Here is a 20,787-nt window from a genome sequence, read left to right on the forward strand (position 1 = left end):
TGTGGAATGAAGCTGCCTAGTTTTATCAGTTATTTAATTTGAACATATTTTTATAATGAATATAATGTGCTGAAAGTTAGTCTTTTAGCATGATTGGCAAAGAGCAATTTTAGTCATCTTTTTTTTAAATTAATTTCATTATCAATCATTTTTGTCCTTCATTCATTAAAATATGCTTCTATATGCAAAGATTTTACAGATAATGGATCTATTAAGTGTCTGCTTTGACTGTCTTCCCAGTCACATTAGTTTTACCAGAGTTCCTTTTCCTCTTGTTCTAAAATATCTTCGTAAATGAATTAAAAGTGCAATAAGCTAAATTTTTTTCTTACTCAAAGTCTTACAGTATATTCTAAAAATGATTTCTAATTGTATGTATTACATACGGCCATGCAAGAAATACAGAGAACTACACTGCATTTTTGTAATCTTCATCTTTGCTATTCTACTCTGAGAATAGTTTGCTTCTCATTGATTCCAGAAAGCAAATTGAAGAAAATAAATCTGCACAACTAGAGGGCTTGTGTATTAGTTTCAGATTTTTAGCATGGTAAGAGCAGGTTTAACCTGTCTCCTTTTCTCTCCCTTTTCCTCCCTGTTTTCCCCCACACACATGCATACACACTACACAGTAGATGAACCTCTCACCTCTCCTATGTGTTTTGTGGCAAATGCATTTTCAAAAATGCCTTGTAAATGGCAATGCACTACAGAAAAATTAGTATCACAACTCTAGTGTTAGCATTCACTTAAAAAATTAGAATTAGAAAAATTAGAAAAATTAGAATTAAAAAAGTAATTTTTAATTAAACCTTGTGTGATAAAGCTAGTGCATAAATCAAGGTACATCTGTGTTTTCCTAGTCATTTCTGCATGTTAGATTTAACTTAAATATTTTTAAAGCTTTGTCTTCTTATGTTTTCACTTTAGATATACAACTTTAGTAGACTTCATCTACTTTCTGACTCATTTTACTGGTCTAAAAAATTTTTGCCAAATAGTTGGGCAAAAGCATGATGCAGCCACTGTCCAGAAACTAAATGATCAAATTATAGTCTCCCTCTCTCTCTTTGATGAATTGATAAATGAGGAACTAGTCTGAAACAACACACTAATGCAATTCCCCAAACAATCTATCCAGACAGACAAGGCTTAAACAGGGAGGCAGGGTCCAAGCTCCATGTTCCAATCCCAACTACACACTTAGGAAATGCTGGACATGTTAGTCCTTCATTTTGAGCCATTAGGCATGAGAGAATATATTTTGACAACCAGAGTGCAATTTTTTGTAGACATGACAATGGAATCTGTGTTCATCAGAACCAGGTGATATACTAAGAGACGACTCAGGTTACTGAGCTTAAAAGCATAGCGGAAGACCTGGGATTCTCATGCAATTACAAGATTAAAGTGAGATAAATCGGCACTCACAGTTGTGGCAGGTGGCCCCGCTGTACCCTGTCTCATCACAAGTGCATTTGAAGCTGTCCCACGTTTGCGAGCACTTGCCACCATGCTCACAGTGATTGGGCACACATCTGTCAGAGAAAGAGACAAACAGAAATAAACCAACAAACAAATGAGATTTATGAGTGGCCAAATTCCAAGCTGTTGGGCAATATATCATTTCAATGCCAGGTTTCCTTACCAAGGCAATTAATCCTTGTTAGTTTAAGCAGATTAATATGATTCATGATGGAAGGTGCCAAGCACACAAAAGATGATGTATCGCAGGCCTGGTGCTTTCCATTTTTGAGTAAACAGTAGACAGTAACAAACAGTTGAAGGATTCATTTGCATATCATAGGTTCATTTTGTTTTCTTTTACCCAAAGACAAAGACACTTGCTAAATTATTTCTAGTTGAGAGATGGAGGAAAACCTTCTTGTTCCCTGTTGTATTATATGCTTTATCAAGGCCAGTATCCAGCTAGAGTGCTAGCAGTGAGTTTTTCACAACAATTTAAGTGTTTTTGAAATGATGTCATGACAGTAGCAATGAAAATACACTAATCTGATTAAAAATAAAAAGGATTTTTAAGCTTTCAAACACCTCTGCCCTATACCCAGCTGGATAATTACAATTGCCTATTTAAAGAAGTAGAAAACATAATATAGACAAAGAAATAGGAAGATTGTGGTCAAATCCATGTCTTTCTGCTTATTAGACAGCCAACTGTGACTACTCAATTCAGACTTTCTGAACTTCAATTTTCTCATTTGAAAAATGAGATCATTTATATCATTACACCTTTGTTGCAAATAGTTTCAAAGGTTGGAGATAATGTTCTTGAAGCAGATATTTAAGAGGCAGAAAATAGGCCTGATGCGTGGGAACTGAGAGATCTGAGCCCCAACGTCAGGGCACAATTCGTAGCCTGACTGCATGCTGCAATAGTGAAGATAAATGTGTTCTCGAACACTCCAGTTCTATGGCTCATTTTCTTTCCTTTCTCCTGCTCCCATCTCTTGACCCCACCCATAATTTCTGCTCTCCAACATCCTTATAATCTGATTCTTTCTAAGCTTTGTTAAGATGTTCACAGATTACAAAGATACAGTTACCTGTTAGCATTAACTGAGGGTGTCTGGATTTTAATAGGAAATATGCCAAAATAATAAAGTCCTCTCAAACAGCTAAATACTTACGTGAGCCAGAGGCTAAGGCATTACAGAGAGCCACACTGAATGACCTCCTTAATCATAATTTCCTGGTAGTATCTTGTTCCAACATCTGATAGAACTGGCCACAGAGATAGTTTTCTCCAGCCTGTTTTTATTTGCTCTTGGCCATGCCTACAACCACTTGTAGTAAAGTACAGCTGAGTTTAGTGTGGGTCTGATGGTTCCATGCACGTTTTTTGTTTTTCCACAAGTCTTTAGAAAACTCGAGTCAACACTTGCTCAATTTTTATTGAGAATGTGCTACATAAAAAGCATGATGGAAAATGGAAGATGAATAAGATCATATTCACAGCCTTTGAACAATGTGTAGTATATCAGAGTGGATCTCTCACTGAGTTCAGAACCACAAGGGAAGGTGGGAATGAAAGATGGTACAATGCAAGGAAAAATTAACACAGAGTTTCACGGGAAGGGTGTATGGATTCTGAGCCCTAATAAAAACATCTCCACTGAGTGTCAGTGAACAGATTGGTTTATAAGAGAAGAAAATGAGAGAAAGAGCACTATTGGGAGAAATTACAATATTAACACAAGCATGATCTTGGATTTATCACGGGGGTGAGATATTCTCTCTACATTTAAATGCCATTTATATTTCATAGAATTTAAAATTGGTATTATCAAGGCTACAAATATAGTTCTCCAAATACTTTATAAACCATGTGGAGTCAGGGTTGGGAAATGAGAACCATGCAACATGCAGTGTAAGGAAGAATTTGATGAGTCATGAAAAAGGAAAGAAATGCTACAGACACTTGAGTAACGGAGTAGCTATGGGAAGAGCATATAGCACTTAATAAAGTTGATAACACTTCACCTGGGCCTTAAAAGAGGCAGTTTTTACAGTCTCAGATTAAACAGCTGAATACATAATAGCAAGTCAAAGCAATGGCATGACAGAGAGCCACACTGAAGGGAACTCCTTTATCGTAATCCCTGATAGTTTCCTGTTGCAAACTCTGATGGAACTTTCTAGGACAGCCAATGAAGAAGGCAGGGACAAGGAGGCAGAAGAGTGAGCAGAGATGGTCCAGGGGTCTTAGAGTTGATTCCAATAGCCAGACTGCAGGGAAGGGCCATAGCAGAAGGAATTTATACCAAGCAGGTCTGATTCTGCAGATCACGGTAGGAAATAATGGGCTGGAGAAGCTGAAATCACATCAACTGAAACATCCTCGATGCTAAATTTTGGAATTCAGTAGGTATATGCTTTGTGTGGTATATTTACTTTCTAAATTATTATGGCTTAATAGTGGCTCAGCCAAATAGTGAAAGTAATTTACATCAGCTCATTATATCAATTAATTCAGGGGGAGTAGTACAAAAGTGTACCAAGTAGCAAAGGAAAACCAGGTTGGAATCTAAATGTGCTCTAAATAATGCACAAAACAGTAAGTCCACATCTCTGTTATATAAAGATTACCATGAACTCACACACACATGAGCAGTGTGTAACCATCCAGCAAGAACAATGGAACACTTCTGAAATTCCGTATTTAGAATTTCTTTAGTAGTGACTTTTTTTCTTTAAATGAGATTGGAATATTTCATTTTTAATGTTTGTTTCTTATCATTTATATTTTTAAAACTGAAAGCCGGCCGGTGCCGTGGCTCAATAGGTTAATCCTCCACCTTGCGGCGCCGGCACACCAGGTTCTAGTCCCTGTCAGGGCTCCAGATTCTGTCCCGGTTGCCCCTCTTCCAGGCCAGCTCTCTGCTGTGGCCAGGGAGTGCAGTGGAGGATGGCCCAAGTGCTTGGGCCCTGCACCCCATGGGAGACCAGGAGAAGCACCTGGCTCCTGCCTTTGGATCAGCGCAGTGCGCTGGCCGCAGCGCGCCAGCAGTGGCGGCCATTGGAGGGTGAACCAACAGCAAAGGAAAACCTTTCTCTCTGTCTCTCTCTCACACTGTCCACTCTGTCAAAAAAAAAAAAAAAAAAAAAAAAAAACAAAAAAACACAAACCTGAAAGCCTCCTTAGGCAGATTATTGGTCTTCTAATTCTTAATGGTGGGACATATTCCATATTGAATTAATTCAAATATAATTTTAAACTTTAATATCTTATCACCATGTTGTTTTAAAGTTTAGAACCAGTTACCAAGCAAAATACAAATTAACCTGGCTAACCCTTTATGATTATTTATTCTCCTGTGTTATCACAGAACCATTTGCATATGTCCATTATGCTATCACAATGTTCAGTAATCATTTATTGAGGAATCTGTCTCTTCTAAACTGAGACTCCTGAACCCTGAAAGCAGTAATTTTTATCTTAGGATTCTTTGCATAGCTATGAGCCCAGCACACACTCCGTAAACACCCACTGACAGAAAGACTGAAGGACTGTATGAATGGAATGCTGGAAAGTGAGGCTGCCAACCACTGAAGTAATTCAGAGCAAGTATCTTTCGCATGATAAGAAATATAGATCAATTTTATCTGATTTTAGCCTTAAATCCAGACTTTTGCTCTAATAAACTAATTCTTTTGTAGGGCATGGGGAATACATAATTTGTATCATGCACGTCCTAGCTTGAAAGTTTAATTCACATAAAAAATGAATCAAAATGACTTGACAGCTTCCACTCGAGACAGACTTGACCAGATTTGGATCACACAAGGGAATAGTTGGCAGGTGTCAATTTGCTATGATCAACGGATCCAGAAGAAATGATGCATCCAATTAACTTTGGCTGCAGTGAGTCTGGGCAGCTGAGAATCCTTCAGCTAGAATCATTCTTCTGTCATGGTTTTCCAAATGCATGCATTTTTTCCAAATGAAATTTGCTTGCACCCTAATACATAGCACAAACAAAAGCTATTTTGAAAGCTTGAATGTATAACCCTTACTTCACATAAAATGAATCAGCATAAACATGGAGGCTGGTTGGATGCAACAATTGAATCCGCAGTTACAGAAGACACTGCAGTTTTATTTTATCCATAGCATCTATTTTATTTCTGTATTTGATTTTAATTGCAAAGCATTGAGAAAATGGAGACTCACAGATATAAGAAATCACAAATGGTACCAGATTTATCTGCTTATATTAGATCACTTTGTACTTTACGGATACTTTTTAAACAGGGAAAGAAGAGGAAATTTTATTTCAAATCTTAACTGTATACAAGGTAATTGTCAGGGCATTTGGAAAGTATCTTTTCCTCCTACAGTGTTTAAAAGGTAAAATAGATATCTGAAAATCAAATTCAAATCACATTTTTGTGTTTCCTTTAAAAGTGTGGGTTTTTTTTTGTTTTGTTTTGTTTTGTTTTTTGGAATTCAATACATAGATTGTCAGCGGCTTGGGTCCAGAAAACCACATGGAAACTTGTACACATGGCATCAGCTAGCAATTAACAGTGGAGTGTTAATCTGAGAAGCTTCCTGCCACTTATCTATTGAGCCCCTAGTAATCAAAAACAGTATTTTTTATACTTTTACGTGCCTAGAAGTCTCTTGAAAAATACTGTTAGCAGAAGATTCTAATTCTTGAGGTGTGGGTGGAGTCTGAGACTCTGCAATGCTAACAAGCTCCCCGGCGATGTTCCTGTGCCTGGTCGGAGGACCACACTTGGAATAACAAGGCTCTGGGGCACAGCTGTGGGACTCTGCAGTGGGTCTCAACGAGATGAAGACACGGAATGCCAAGAGAAACAGCCCAGGGGAGCAAGCCCAAGTAGGGGGAGTGGGCGGAAAGAATGTAGCAAGGAAAAATCTGACCTGTTCAGTCATCTTTCCTAAGATTACTTTGCATGCAAAGGCTCTCCTGCTATTTTTCCATGATCCATTCAAAATGACATAACCTGCTAATCTCATTTTAATAAGCTTAATCATTTCAGAAGTTGGCTGTAGACTTCATGTTAATAGAAAGTGATCACTGTGTATACTGTTTTGTTTCACCTGAAAATCAAATTCAGCATTCTCGGGCTCCTAGTTAGCCATGATGTCTGCTCTGCCTAGTTTTCATACAGATATCAACGGTGAAATACCTAATTTGCTATTATATTAATGCAAATTCTATACCTGGATGTTAAAGATGCCTTATTCTAAACCTTAGAAAGGGAAACAGTGCTTCTAGGTGACTGAAAGGGTTATTTGGTAAACTATTGGAAAATTGCTTAAATGAGCCTGTACCTTCATCCCAATATAACAAATCTATAACTTTATCCCAGTATAAATTACCTACTAGATTTATGAGTTTTCCCTTCACCTCAGCACCAAGTTTAATTTTTGCCTATTGAAAGGAGAAATTCGTTTAGAATGTTTGGAGGTTTTTTTTTTTTAAGTTTATTTATTTGAAAAGAAGAGTGAGAGCAAGAGTGTGAGACAGAGAGAGGAGGGGGGAGAGGGAGGAGAGAAGGGAGAGGGGAGGAGAGGAGGGAAGGGGGGGAGGAGACTATCTTTCAGGCACTGGTTCACGTTCCAGATGTCTGCAGCAGCTGGAGCTGCATCAGGCCAAAGCCAGGAGCCAGGACCTCCACTCAGATCTCTTATGTGGATGGCAGGAACTTAAGTACTTAAACCACCAACTGCTGCTTCCCAGGCTGCATTAGCAGGAAGGTGGTTTGGAAGCAGAGATGGGACTTGATCCTAGGCACTCTAATATTGGATGTGGCTGTCCCAAGTGGAGGCTTAACTGTGTCAGGATACCTGTCCCTGACGTTTGTCTCCTTGAATACCAGTGCTCATGGTCTTGGCTCTCAGAATTCTACAAACATGGTGGGGCTTTCTTCTGCATTATCTTCTACATTGATTTCAACAATATTTTAGTATTTCTACACTCAAACTAACTACATTTCAATTTTCATTGAAGGGATATTCTCTATCAAGTACAAACTACTGCCTTATATTTATTTTGTTCAAATGGAAATTATATAGAGGTAATCATAATTCGAGTAACTAATTTTCATTACTATATGACAGTATTATAGTACAGGCATAAGTGCTAATATTATATTGACAGTGATCATTCAATAAACACTTATGTATGGAAACACATAAATGTAGAAATATTTTCTGTGCTTCCTACATTTTGCTCAAATGTCCCATTAAAAATAATCAAGCATCTTTGGTCTGCATCTATCCAACTGTACATTTTTATACTGATGTAATTTAGTTTTAAAATATAAGCACTTTTACTTGGTTTACAAATCATTTTCATTATAATAAAAACAGTTAACTTTATCATATTTTGTTAATTTACTTAGAATTATACTTTTATAATGCATCCCCTACTGTTTTATGAATAAAACATCATTTAAGAGATTGTAGCTCACAGGAAAACACACAAGATTCACAGACCCTTCACCTGTCACCAGGTTTAACTGTATATTGAACCTAGTAATAGTAAGTTATTTTTAATCAGTTTCCTGGTCCAGACAATACACTCTAAAACAAATTCTGAAGAAGCAAAAAATGAAGGACATTTCTTCTCCAAGACATTCATGAGTGATAATGTAATTAGCAAGTCAAGTCTATATATATGCTTGACATTAGAAATATGGAATTATTAATTAATATGGAATTAAGATCACAGACCATTGTTTTACGAGTGTGCTCAGGTTGTATGAAAAAGTTAACTGCTGAAAGTTTGGATTTGTGAAGCCCAAAAGAAACAGAAACACCTATCTACTTAAAGAGAATGCAGGGGCCTGCCCAATTTTGGGCAAGTACAAAATCAGGCTATAGAGTAATGAACTGCTAAGTTTATCTAGAGCAGAGAGCTTGCACTCAGGAACGAGGTGAGACTGGAGATGTATGGACGCCTACCCAATGGTCATTATTCCCTTTCTTCCTTAATCACCCTAACCTGGATCAAATATAAAGCTCTTTCATGAAGTCACTTATCTTTTGGAAGTGGAGACTTGCTAGTCTCCAAGGGACAAAAAGGAAAGAACCAGGCTCTTTTTTAAACAAAGCCATTAAAGCTGATGCACATTGTTCCCTTGAATCTATACTCCTCCTCCATAGTGATGGGATTTAAGTCTTGATGTAGAACTGACAGCAAAAACAGCCTTTTCCAGGTTCTCTTTAAGTTAGGGTATCCTGTGTCTAAGTTCAAGGCAACAGATATATTATGTCTAGATGAGCCCTTAATTGTTTGGAACAAGCCTTTAAGAGTTTCAACAGAGCGTGCACCATTCTTACTTTATTGTCCTCCCAACCTGTTTCCAGAAATGAACCTGTGATGGTGAGATCTAAAGCAGAACACGAGAGAGGATAGCAAAGGAAACTATGTAAGGAGTGTGGGATCTGAATAACGTACCAGACCCTGGCCACCTACCCAAATGTTTGTATGACAGAAGTAAACTTCTATAAGACTGAAACCATGATATTTTGCATCTGTGTTAACAACAACAAATCATTCTAGCCAAGCAAATCGTGGTTACCCAGATGTTGACTTAATTCTTGCCTTTTTACTGTGACATAATAAACTTGGTGGCCACTAGTGTTCCAGTCACTATGTGTTGTCATCTATTTTTTTTTGGGGGGGGGGGACAGGCAGAGTTAGACAGTGAGAGAGAGAGAGACAGAGAGAAAGGTCTTCTTTTTTCCGTTGGTTTACCCCCCCAAATGGCCGCTACGGCTGGTGTGTTGCAGCCGGCGTGCTGTGCCGATCCGAAGCCAGGAGCCAGGTGCTTCCTCCTGGTCTCCCATGTGGGTGTGGGGCCCAAGGACCTGGGTCATCCTCCACTGCACTCCCGGGCCACAGCAGAGAGCTGGACTGGAAGAGGAGCAACCGGGACAGAATCCGGTGCCCCAACCGGGACTAGAACCTGGGGTGCTGGTGCCGCAGGCAGAGGATTAGCCTAGTGAGCCGTGGCGCCGGCCGTGTTGTCATATTAATAGCAACTGAAAAATCTGAACTGATATTTACTCGATGAACATATGTTGAATTCAGTCTGTGGAATGCATCAATATTACCTCAGGGATTTTCCTAGGGAAAGTAGCTGTGTTTATTCATGTGACATATATTTATTGAATCCCCACTATGTAGAGAACCATACCATTTGATTAAGCTTTCCTCAAATTTGATTGCAAGAAATGATACTTCTGAGGGCTTGGGAGATGATGTGTAGTCCATCCACTCCTCAGAAGATCTGGAACTTGATCCATAGGCAAAAGAAAACCAGACCTTGAGGGGAATGCATGATGGAACTTTGTTACCTTGACCCCTAGTGGGATGGCTCTAAATGACATTGAGATGTGCAATACTTTTCTCTTCTAGCCATGAGGAGACATTGCAGAGCCTTAAATAGCAAATTTACTTAATAAATGCTGGATTTTGAGATATTAAGTTTTATATGGATTGAAAGAACTTGGCTTCCCAAATTCATGGATGTGTTAAGAACTGATAGATGAAGGGTGGAGATTGATCTAATATAACATCAGAGATAAAAGTCTTATTAGAAGCTAGTTCTTGTAAAAAGGTTGGTTATTTAAAATGAGCTTCAGCTTAGTACCTCCCACCCCTCCTCTACGTCCTGGCTCATCACATGATCATCCTTCACACCCACTCCTCCATGGTCATCCTCCACCAGATGGGAGAATAATGGGACTTCTGATTATGCACTGGGAACCTCAAAATCACAAACTGAAACAAACCTCTTCGTTCCCAAGCAGCTTTTCTGGGATAGATTACTTAGAGAAACAAAACGTTGACTGATACAAAGGTGCAAGACAGAGAAGAAAGGGAGATCTAAAGGCAAGATCGAGGAAACAGCTATTTTAATGTTGCTAAAAGAAGCAAGAAGAGACTGCAAAGAAGTAATAATGTTAATTGTTTGTTTGAAGGTAAATTAACTTAAGATGCCTGAGGTGTTCTGTGTTTAGGAATCACTGATGGCCAGTAACATTTTCAATTTGAAGCAATAACTTTTCTCATACAAAAGGAAATGTAAAACTCCATTAAAACTTTAAGGAAACTAACTTAAATTTAAACTTATTGTTTGCTTTTTCTGCAGAGTGATCTAAATTTAAAATAGCTATAAACCATACTCTTACAAAAAGATTATTAAAATTTACCTCAATGTCATCCTCCTTTAATAGAGTTGGGGTGGATGATGACAACAAAAAAGAGGTGCAAGACATAGTGTGTCCAAGACATAAATGTTCTGAAATTCACATGAAGACACAACAAGGAGAGAGAGAGAGAGAATTCTATAGAGAAATATAGGTAGGAAGGAGGAGGGAAACAGAATGAGGAAGAGAGAAAGAGATTCAAGGTATCTATATCTTGCTGAAAGAATGCAACCATAAGCATTACTAATGAATATATATATATATATGGAAAAATAAACATAGAAGACTGGAATATTCTGAAATTGGAGCATAACAAGGTAAGATCATCCTTAATTAATAATAAAAAACTTGATTGATCATAGTTGATAATGAAACACCTAATAGACCTGTAGGAAATCTAAAGTAACATTGGCTCATTAAGACAAAGACAGAGCCAAGGGATATAATTGACTATCTAGAATTAAATAAGAAGACATATACAAATTAAGCATGTTACCGGATAGAAAACATTTAAACACAAAAAGAAAAAAATGGTATAATATTTTTGTAATCTATTAATACAGAAGATAGTTCTAATGAAGACACAAAATCCAAGTCTCTTAAGATAAATAGTAACAAATTTGACTACCTAAAATTTTGTAAAAGTCTTGTATGCTCATTGACAGGCATTGTGGCGTAGTGGTTAGCCACCCCTTCTGATGCCCACATCCCGTATCAGAGGGCCAGTGCAATCCAGGCTGCTTTACTGATGGTCCAGCTCCCTGCTGATGTGCCTTGGATGCAGCAGATAATGGTTCAAGTATTTGGGTTCCTGACATCCACATGGGATAGCCCAGTGGAATTCCTGGCTCCTGGTTGCACCTTGGCCCAGGTCTTTGGTGAGTGAACCAATAGCTAGAAGCACTCTTTTCTTTATCCCTCTTCCATTTTCACTTTTTCCCTGTCACTCTGCCTTTCAAATGAGTAAGTAAATAAGGAAACAAATCTTTAAAAAAAATCTTGTGTGGTCAAACATAACTAAAATCCAATGACTAGTAAAAAGTTGTGAAGCATTTTCTTTTCTCTCTCTCTCTCTCTCTTTTTTTTTTTTTTTTTTTTTTTTTTTATTGACAGGCAGAGTAGACAGTGAGAGAGAAAGACAGAAAGTTCTTCCTTTGCCGTTGGTTCACCCTCGAATGGCCGCCGCGGCCGGCATGCTGCGGCTGGTGCACCGCGCTGATCCGAAGCCAGGAGCCAGGTGCTACTCCTGGTCTCCCATGTGGGTGCAGGGCCCAAGGACTTGGGCCATCCTCCACTGCACTCCCTGGCCACAGCAGAGAGCTGGCCTGGAAGAGGGGCAACCGGGACAGAATCTGGCGCCCTGACCGGGACTAGAACCCAGTGTGCCGGTGCCACTAGGCAGAGGATTAGCCTGTTGAGCCACGGCACCAGTGAAGAATTTTCTAATATGTCAAGGGACCAATTTGTTTATGTAATAAATAACACTTAATAATAAATAATTCCACTGAAATATGGGCAAAAGGGCTGGGTAGGACAGCCCACAAAAAGAAATACAGAAGACTTTTAAATATATGAATTATTGAACATTACTCATAATCGAAGAGGCATGAATTAAATTTCAATGTGGTATCACTTATAATTCCTCTCATGGTTAACAGTAAGGGATATCTACCCACTCTTGATCAGTGTAAACTGTCTGGAGGGAGTTTTTAGTAAGGTCTATGAATTTCTAGGGTGCGTGTGTTATGATCCAGACATTTCATGTCAATGGATTTATCCTACAGGACTATTAGCACACATTCACAAAAAACAGCATTGTATACATGTTGATTATAGCATGGTATGTATCAGCCAAAAACTGGGGTAAATATTTCTTGGCTAGGAATATAGGAGTAAATGACAACTGTGCTTACAAGAAAACCCTGACAGTCACTAAGAAATCAAGGCAGATCTAGGTGCACTAATGAGATGCATTGTCTAAGATCCAATGTCGGGGACTGGAAGCAAGTTGTATAGAACAGCGTTTATAATATACTTCCATTTGTTTTAAATGATGATAACTCCAGTGGCTGTGTGAATGGTGAACTGTCAGAATGCATGGAGATCAGAAATACTCCATCTGCCCCTTCAAGAATCATTCCTCATCTTTCTCTACTCTTTCATCCCAGGAGGGTTCAGCCAGTGGGAAACGTTGGCAGGAGATTGGAGTGAGCAGGCGCTGTAGGTAAGTACATTTCTTGTTCTCTCCTTGAAGGCTGTCTCAGTCTGCCTGTGTCCTTCTGAGAAAGTCACTTCCTCAGGGTCACTCTGCGCTATACTGCACTATTTCATGTTCAGCTTTCTTCATTACCTCGACGACACTTTTTTTTTTTTAAATGTACTACACTATACTTTTGAGGTCTCTCATCTCTCCTCCCCTCATCCCTTTGTGCCTGGGGTGGTGTTCTGTTGTGCTATCTCTGGGTTCCTGCAATAGACTTTTAGTTACCTATATCCCTTGTAATTAACTAATTTTTAAATAAATCTTCTTTAAGTTACCTGAATTCAAGTGGGTAAGTTCTTTCCTCTTGGGATTCTGATTGATATAAGAGGAATGGAGTCCATCTACCTGTATCTACATCCATATTCATGTCTATATCTATCTAATTAACATAAGCACTGCTGCATGGGAACAGACAATTTATGAAAAACGCTGGTAGTTACTATAACAGTGAGAGGTCCTGGAGTTGGGGAAAAGTTATATTTCACCATATTTCCTTTTGTATTAGTATTAAAAAGAAAGCTATAGGCACTCATTTTCTGAGTTAAAACAGATTACTTAATTTAAAAAAATAAAGAAAGTTATTGCGCCACCCACACCAACAGACCTAAGTCCGGGGAACTTTCCAGGCTCCTGCCAGGATCAAAAAGGAGACTGCGGAAGCTTGTGCTTTGCATCCTGTTGCCTCTGGCTTTTCATGGACAAAACCCACTCAGCCTACTTCCTCACCAATTATTCCCCTCCATATGCAGTCTTTCACTTCATCTAAAACAAGTAACAAAACCTGCCTTTTGGAGCCCATATACTACTCCAGTTTCTGACCAATTTCTGTGATTCTTTTCACAGCCAAAATTCTTGAAAGATTTCATTAAGCAAGCTTTTTCCACTTCTGTCAACTCAAGTCTGAAATCTACTATCATCCACCCACAAGAACTTCTGTCAAAGACAAGTCAGGGGCTGGCACTGTAGTTTAGCGAGTAAAGTAGCCACCTGTAGTGCCAGCATCCCATATGGGCTCTGGTTCAAGTCCCAGCTGCTCCACTTCTGATCCAGCTCTCTGCTATGGCCTGGGAAAGCAGTAGAAGATGGCCCAAGTCCTTGGGCCCCTGCACCCACATGGGAAGACCCAGATGAAGCTCCTGTCTCCTGGCTTTGGATCAGTGCAGCTCTGGCCCTTGCAGCCAATCGGAGAATGTACCAGTAGATGGAACACCTCTCTCTCTCTGCCTCTCCTTCTCTGTGTAACTCTGGCTTTCAAATAAATAAATAAATCTTTGGAAAAAAAAAAAAAGACAAGGTCAGCACCAGTTTTCTCCATCTAGGAATGTGTTTGAACTTACAGTATTGGTCTACATTGACCCTTGCTCTTTCCTGTACTCTCATTAATTGCCCAAAGAATTGGGAGTCCTCGGGACACAGTCCCTGACTCTCAGAAGGCCTCAAACTTCTCTCTAGTTTAGTCTTCCTTTGAGAGTTCTAGACTTGAACACTCAACCAGATCCATGATACTTAATGCACTCAGATATATCGGAGGCATCACAAACACAGTCAAATGTACCTTTGGATCTTACTTGCTGATTTTGTTACTACTCTGTTATTGATCTTCAGCTCAGTAATGGTAACACCATCTAAACAATCACTCAATCCAGAAATCAGAAGTCATTCTTTGCCTCCCTCTTCACTTCACTTCTGCATCAATTGCTTAAAAAGCTTTGTGAATAAAACTTTGGAAACATGTCTCAGATTTGTCCAGTTTTCTGTGTATCCATCCCCCCAGCTGGGTCCACTTTCCCCTTTCCTCTGGATTGAATTTTTCCTTCCTGCATATATTCTCTTTTTATTGCTTTGCTCTAATTCATTCTGCATAAAACGCCAGAACAAGCCCTGATAACTTGTCACTCTACTGCTTACAGACATTTTACACTTTGTCATTTCACACAGGAAAAGGGTGAGCTCTTGTACACTTTGACGTGGATTGCTGCCTGCTCTCCACTGCCCTCACGCATGCTCATGATGTTATAGAGACATCTATACTCATTTAACTACCAGGTATCCCAGGCTCTTCCCATAGTTCCTTTGCACACGTTTTATTTTTTCCAATGCACTCTTTACCTTAGTTTAATATATTGGAATATTTGCAAAAAATTATACTACTTGAAGTAGAATGTCTATTAATTTGTTCTCCATTTCTTAAAATCTGAAATCAAATGGAAACATCTCCTTAAACAGGAATCACCGAATTTTGATTTCCCAAATATTTGCTAATGAACAGTTAAAATGTCTTATTTGAGTCAGAATTGTTTGAAAAGTATAAAACATTCTGTAACCAGTACTGTGAAAAAGAAATACTAATGGCTTCTACAAGTCTAGATTACATACCTTACATTAAAGAGAAGATATTGTCCCACAACAAAAATATGTATCAATAGATCCTTATTTATTTATTTACATGAAAGTCAGAGAGTGAGAGCGAGAGTGAGAGTGTGAGAGAGAGTTTGAGATCATTCATCTGCTGGTTTACTCCCCAGATGGCTGCAATAGCCAGGGCTGGGCCAGACCAAAGGCAAGAGATTTTTGTAGGTCTCCTACTTGGGTGGCAGGGGTCCAAGCACTTGGGCCATCTTCTGTTGCTTTCCCTGGGCTGTTAGCAAAGAGCTGCATCAGAAGCAGAACAACCAGAACTCACACCAGTGCCCATATTAGATGCTGGGGTCACAGGTGTCAGCTTTACCTGCTGTGTCACTACTGGCACCATAGGTTAGATATTGACCTTGTATTTATTAGATGCAATGAGGTTTGCCCCCAACTCCCAAAAAGTCAAAACGAGGACAATAGCCAGTGAAGAACTGAACCAAAGTAGAGATTCCACTATTATGTGATTTGCTACATTCTATCTCCCTTCACTTTGGAATACAGGAAGCTCAATGTTTTCCTAAGACATGGAGACATTTGACACAAGCTTTAAAAAGTGGAACTGACTACCAGCAAACAGGAGTCAATCATTTTTTTAAATTACACAGAAAAAAGGATTGGAGTCTGCTTAAACATTGTTAATAAATGTATTGCTATATAATTGAGTACCATGTAAAATGTTCTATAAGATTCAAAACGTTAGCAGTCTAGATATAAACTCAAACCTCCCTACTACAATAAACCATTCTTGTATATACAATCTTTTGGAGAGACTACCGACACTATCATTATTTCCCAGAGCTGTAGACAGCAGAAAATCTCAAATGAAATACCTATTAGGAACTGATTATAATAATTGAGCCTCTTGGCCATGCAGATTGTTTACACAGTGTTAGATATGTAATGTTCCAGTCACTTCAACTAAAATTGTTGACAATCTTTTATTTTTGTTTCAGACCTAAGTGAATAGCCTGTTCAGATCATGCTGACATGAAATTATCTACTATGCATGTGTGTGTGCTTTACTGTTATTGGCAATTTTCTTTTTAATTCTATACTTTGCATCTGTTCAGTTTTCCTGGGTTAAAAGAAAATTCAAACCATGGGAAGCAAAATGGTAAAGTTTAGAGTAAGGAAGAATTACAGAGTTCTTTAATACTTCTAGTATACAGATGAAGAAACTAAAAACTACAGAAATTCAATGAAATTGAGTACACTTAAGGTCCCATTAGTGACACACTTAGGAATTGAGTATAGATGCTTGTCTAGTACTTTCGAAAATTGTATTTATTTATTTAAGAGGCTGAGAGACAGAAACAGAGTTCCCAATTGCTGGTTCACACCCCAGATGCCTTCAAATGCTGGGGCTGGGCAGGGAGTGGAAACAGAGCTGGAACTCAATCCAGGTCTCCCACATGGGTTGCAGGAATTCAATTACTTGATTCCTTACCACTTCCCACCAGCTGGACAATGGCATCCCAAACTAGAGTTGAGAATCAAACCCAAGTACAGTGTGATACGGTGTCTTAACCAGTATCTTAATCACTGGGTTAGATGCTCACCTATATCTGTACTTAAAAAACATTTTTCTACTTGAAAGGCAGAAAGCCAGACAGCCAACATAAAGATCTCCCATCTGCTGATGCAATCCCGAAATGTGTACAGTAGCCAGGACTGGGCTGGGAGACAGACAGGATCTAGGAACTCCATGTGATCTCCCACTTGGATGGCAGACACTCAAATACTTGAGCTATCCCCTGGTGCCTCCTAGGCTATGAATTAACAGGAAGCTAGAATAGAGTGCAGAGCAGGGAGTTGAGCCTAGACACTTCAATAAGTGATGCAGTCATCCCAAACAGCATTTTAACCATTGTCCCAAAAATCTACTCCCTGATACTTTTAAATAGAACAAAATTGACATATGTTACAATGGAAAGTCAAAGTCTCAAATTTGGGGTCTTGGAAAACACACACAGATAAGTAACTTTTAGTATTTAGTAAGCAAACAAAATATATATTTATAGCTTTGAAACAATTTAAATGACTCTTGGGTGGACACATTCTCTCCAATGTCTGGCCTTATCTTTTTTTTTTTCCTAACACCTAGTCAAAATAGGTGTACTGTGTTTACATAGATTTTTAGTATTTGGACAGTAAAGAAATTGAAATGAATAATTCTGACATTATTTTACAACTGATTTAAAACAAACAGTATATGAACTATTTAAACAATTTGCTACTGTTTTGCTAATGTCCTCATTGTTTAACTTATGATTTTTTTGCTGGAAAACCATGATAATGTCTTAAAAGTCAATGTTTTTGAAAATTGATCTGGTTAGAAATCTCTTTATCAAAGGCAGTTTGTGAAAGATGTTTGCAAAAAGCCTGCAGATTTTTGTGATCTAAGGAGTAAAGAAAAGAAAACTATTCTACTGGATATGGAAGATTTGAAAATATTTCAGGAAAGGTAGGGAATTAAAGTTTAAGATCCTTTTAGGAGATCAAAGGATATGGACCACCAGTCCCATGACGCAGGGTTTTATTTTATTATGTAAATATTTACTGTTCCTACAGCTGCATTCTAAATTGCTTTATGAGAGTTATATCTATAAGACCTTGTTCTGTGCACTAGACATAGTAGATAATAAATGCACATTGATTAATTCCTAAATTGAAGAAAGCAGTTTAAGGAACTTCTTACCTATTAGATATCCCTGCACAAAAATAGTCAAAAACACATAAAGGTTGTACAAAATTTTTTAAAGAGCATCTGTTCTTAACACTTTCTTCTGAGATGTACACAATTATGGCCAAACATACTAAATAGCTTCCCAAAGGTCTCACAGCTTGTCATTCCTAGAGGAGAATTTCCACGATTGACGTCCTTAATCCTTGACTTCTAGCATTCTCCACACTTGTTTCTTTTTCTGTTAAAGGAAGATAACTGATCTTATAAATGTCAATAAATTATGGGAGGTAGAACTGGCAATTTCACACTATTTCCTTCATCATACTTCTAATGGTTAGCTTTAGTCAAGACTGAACATAGCCTGTTCATTAACATGTTAATTCAAGTAAGATTGTCTTAGGTTTTTTATATTCATAGCACTTTCCAAATAAGCATGTTCACAATTGTTACTTCTTTCGATACATTTATAGAAGATAGTGTTCAGTTGATAGCCCACTGTTTATGCTGTTCATGCTCATGTTCAAATAGGCAAGAATTTATGGGAGTCATTTCAAATTTACTATCCTTTGGGGTTTTAGCTTATTTATAGAACTCCTGATCAGTATGGTATACAACAAATGTCTCATTAATTTGAATATGTCCCAACAAAACTGCTAAAGATTGTCCTATTTGTCTTTGTATGAAATTGAATGTACTGATTTTTTTAAACTGAGAACTTACATTTATACAAAAAATTAAATTATCAGTATAAGGATATGGACTAAACTTTTTAGGTGTTGGTAAATGAAATACTTTCCAAAGAAAATGTCTTTAAAGTCTACTGAAGAAAATATTGATGCGAAGTAAACACCTTGCATCTTGTTTATAAAGGGGAAAATATTTATTGAGTACTATTTTATGTGTCACACAGTATAGGAAGCAGTAGATATTCTAAGGCAATTTGGTAAAATCAATACAATGTGGTATTATTGTACAGGCATGTACAGTACATTCCGGGGACACACAGGTTGGTTATGCTCATTGTGGGGGTGGGGTGGTAACCTTCACGGAAGCTCTTTGTTCAAGGTGCTCATGCTGAATTTACAGGAGGCATAAAGTTGAGACTGTAACTGAGTCATGAGAACAGCACAGGCAAGAACAGGTACAAAGGCTTTTAATATTGAACTGTGCAAGTCAGAATGCCATTCTTGCTATAACTTTAGAGTAAAGCTGGTAGAAGTAGTAGAAATTTTAATAATTTTCATTGAGTAATAATGGCATCCAATGTTAGATGTTATGTTCCTCATGTCTCTTTAAGCAAACTTTCCATGTATTTAAATGCTGCTGCTTTGTAATTAGGGTCTCTATCTCTAATTCTAGCTTTAAGCTAAGAAAACAGGCTGCCCCAGTGATTTGATAGCAGAATTACACAGTGGTCACTATTCTATGATAGACGTGCACATTATAAAGTTGCTAATACAAGCTCATGCACTTAATCTTCAATTCTTCAGAAATATATAAAAAAAGCAATCCAAAAGATAGGTTTTCTGAAGTCCAGAATAATTAAATTTCAGCACCTCCTCAAACTGGACCACTTTCAAGGAAATAATTCTTCTCAATTGGAAATAATTTTAAAGAAAGTAATAACAATGAAAATCTAACTGTGTTATTAACAGGCACTTGACTTTATAAATGATCATGAAATGATTTGGCATGTTTAATTTTAATTACAAACAGTCCATTTCTGCAGATTTATTATCTTACATAAAACTGGTCCAAGTGCCCTATAGAAAAAAGAATAGGCTATAATTTGCTTCTGGTTAGAGGATCTTGTTCTTACCCAGTTACAACAGCAATAGTATTTGTGCTGAGACAGTTGTGTCTTGCTTTACATTTCTGGAAGTTACTAAATTGGATTGTAGGGACTTGTGCCTCAGTAACAAAAATGATCCCCAACTATAACTACCCAAGATCAGACTAGAATGTGTTGCTGAATATTTTATTTTTCAATTTTTTTAGTATCTTTTTGTTTTGGCTACTAAAAAACAGGTCTCACAAATATTTCTTTAAGGGGAGTGGCAGTCTTCCGTTGCATACATATATATTATTTTTTTTTTTTTTTTTTTTTTTTTTTTTTTTTTTTATTTTTTTTGACAGGCAGAGTGGACAGTGAGAGAGAGAGACAGAGAGAGAAAGGTCTTCCTTTTGCCGCTGGTTCACCCTCCAATGGCCGCCGCTGCAGCCGGCGCACCGCGCTGATCCTGGCAGGAGCCAGGAGCCAGGTGCTTTTCCTGGTCTCCCATGGGGTGCAGGGCCCAAGCACCTGGGCCATCCTCCACTGCACTCCCTGGCCATAGCAGAGAGCTGGCCTGGAAGAGGGGCAACCGGGACAGAATCCGGCGCCCCAACCGGGACTCGAACCCGGTGTGCCGGCGCCGCAAGGTGGAGGATTAGCCTATTGAGCCACGGCGCCGGCTCTACATATATATTAAAAAGCAAGTGCAACTCTGTAGCATTTCCGTGGTGTGTGCATCTAGGAATTCATTCTGGTTTGTCCTGATTAAGGTTAACTCAGAATATACAGCCACAAAACACCTCAGCCACCCAAAACACCAAAAATTCTGTTTCAAATAATGTCAATTCTCACATATTCAGCCAAAAAACTTGATAAGAAGGTCTGCCTACCTTCCTTAATCAAAGAACACTGAAGTCAAAATTCAATTTCACTGACCCACA

General features: G+C 38.3%; 1 protein-coding gene across 1 annotated transcript in view; it reads right to left on the reverse strand.

The window, feature by feature from the left end:
• Positions 1-20,787, reverse strand: part of CNTNAP2 (contactin associated protein 2) — a 2,149,916-nt gene that overhangs the window by 699,368 nt on the left and 1,429,761 nt on the right. The window contains exon 11 of the mRNA XM_089329590.1: positions 1,432-1,538. Coding sequence (XP_089185716.1) covers positions 1,432-1,538 — 107 coding nt within the window. The remainder of the gene's footprint in view (positions 1-1,431; positions 1,539-20,787) is intronic.

The sequence above is a fragment of the Oryctolagus cuniculus genome, chromosome 3 (genome assembly GCF_051225735.1).
Source record: "Oryctolagus cuniculus isolate XC-2025 breed Fujian yellow rabbit chromosome 3, ASM5122573v1, whole genome shotgun sequence".
NCBI classification, from domain to species: domain Eukaryota; kingdom Metazoa; phylum Chordata; class Mammalia; order Lagomorpha; family Leporidae; genus Oryctolagus; species Oryctolagus cuniculus.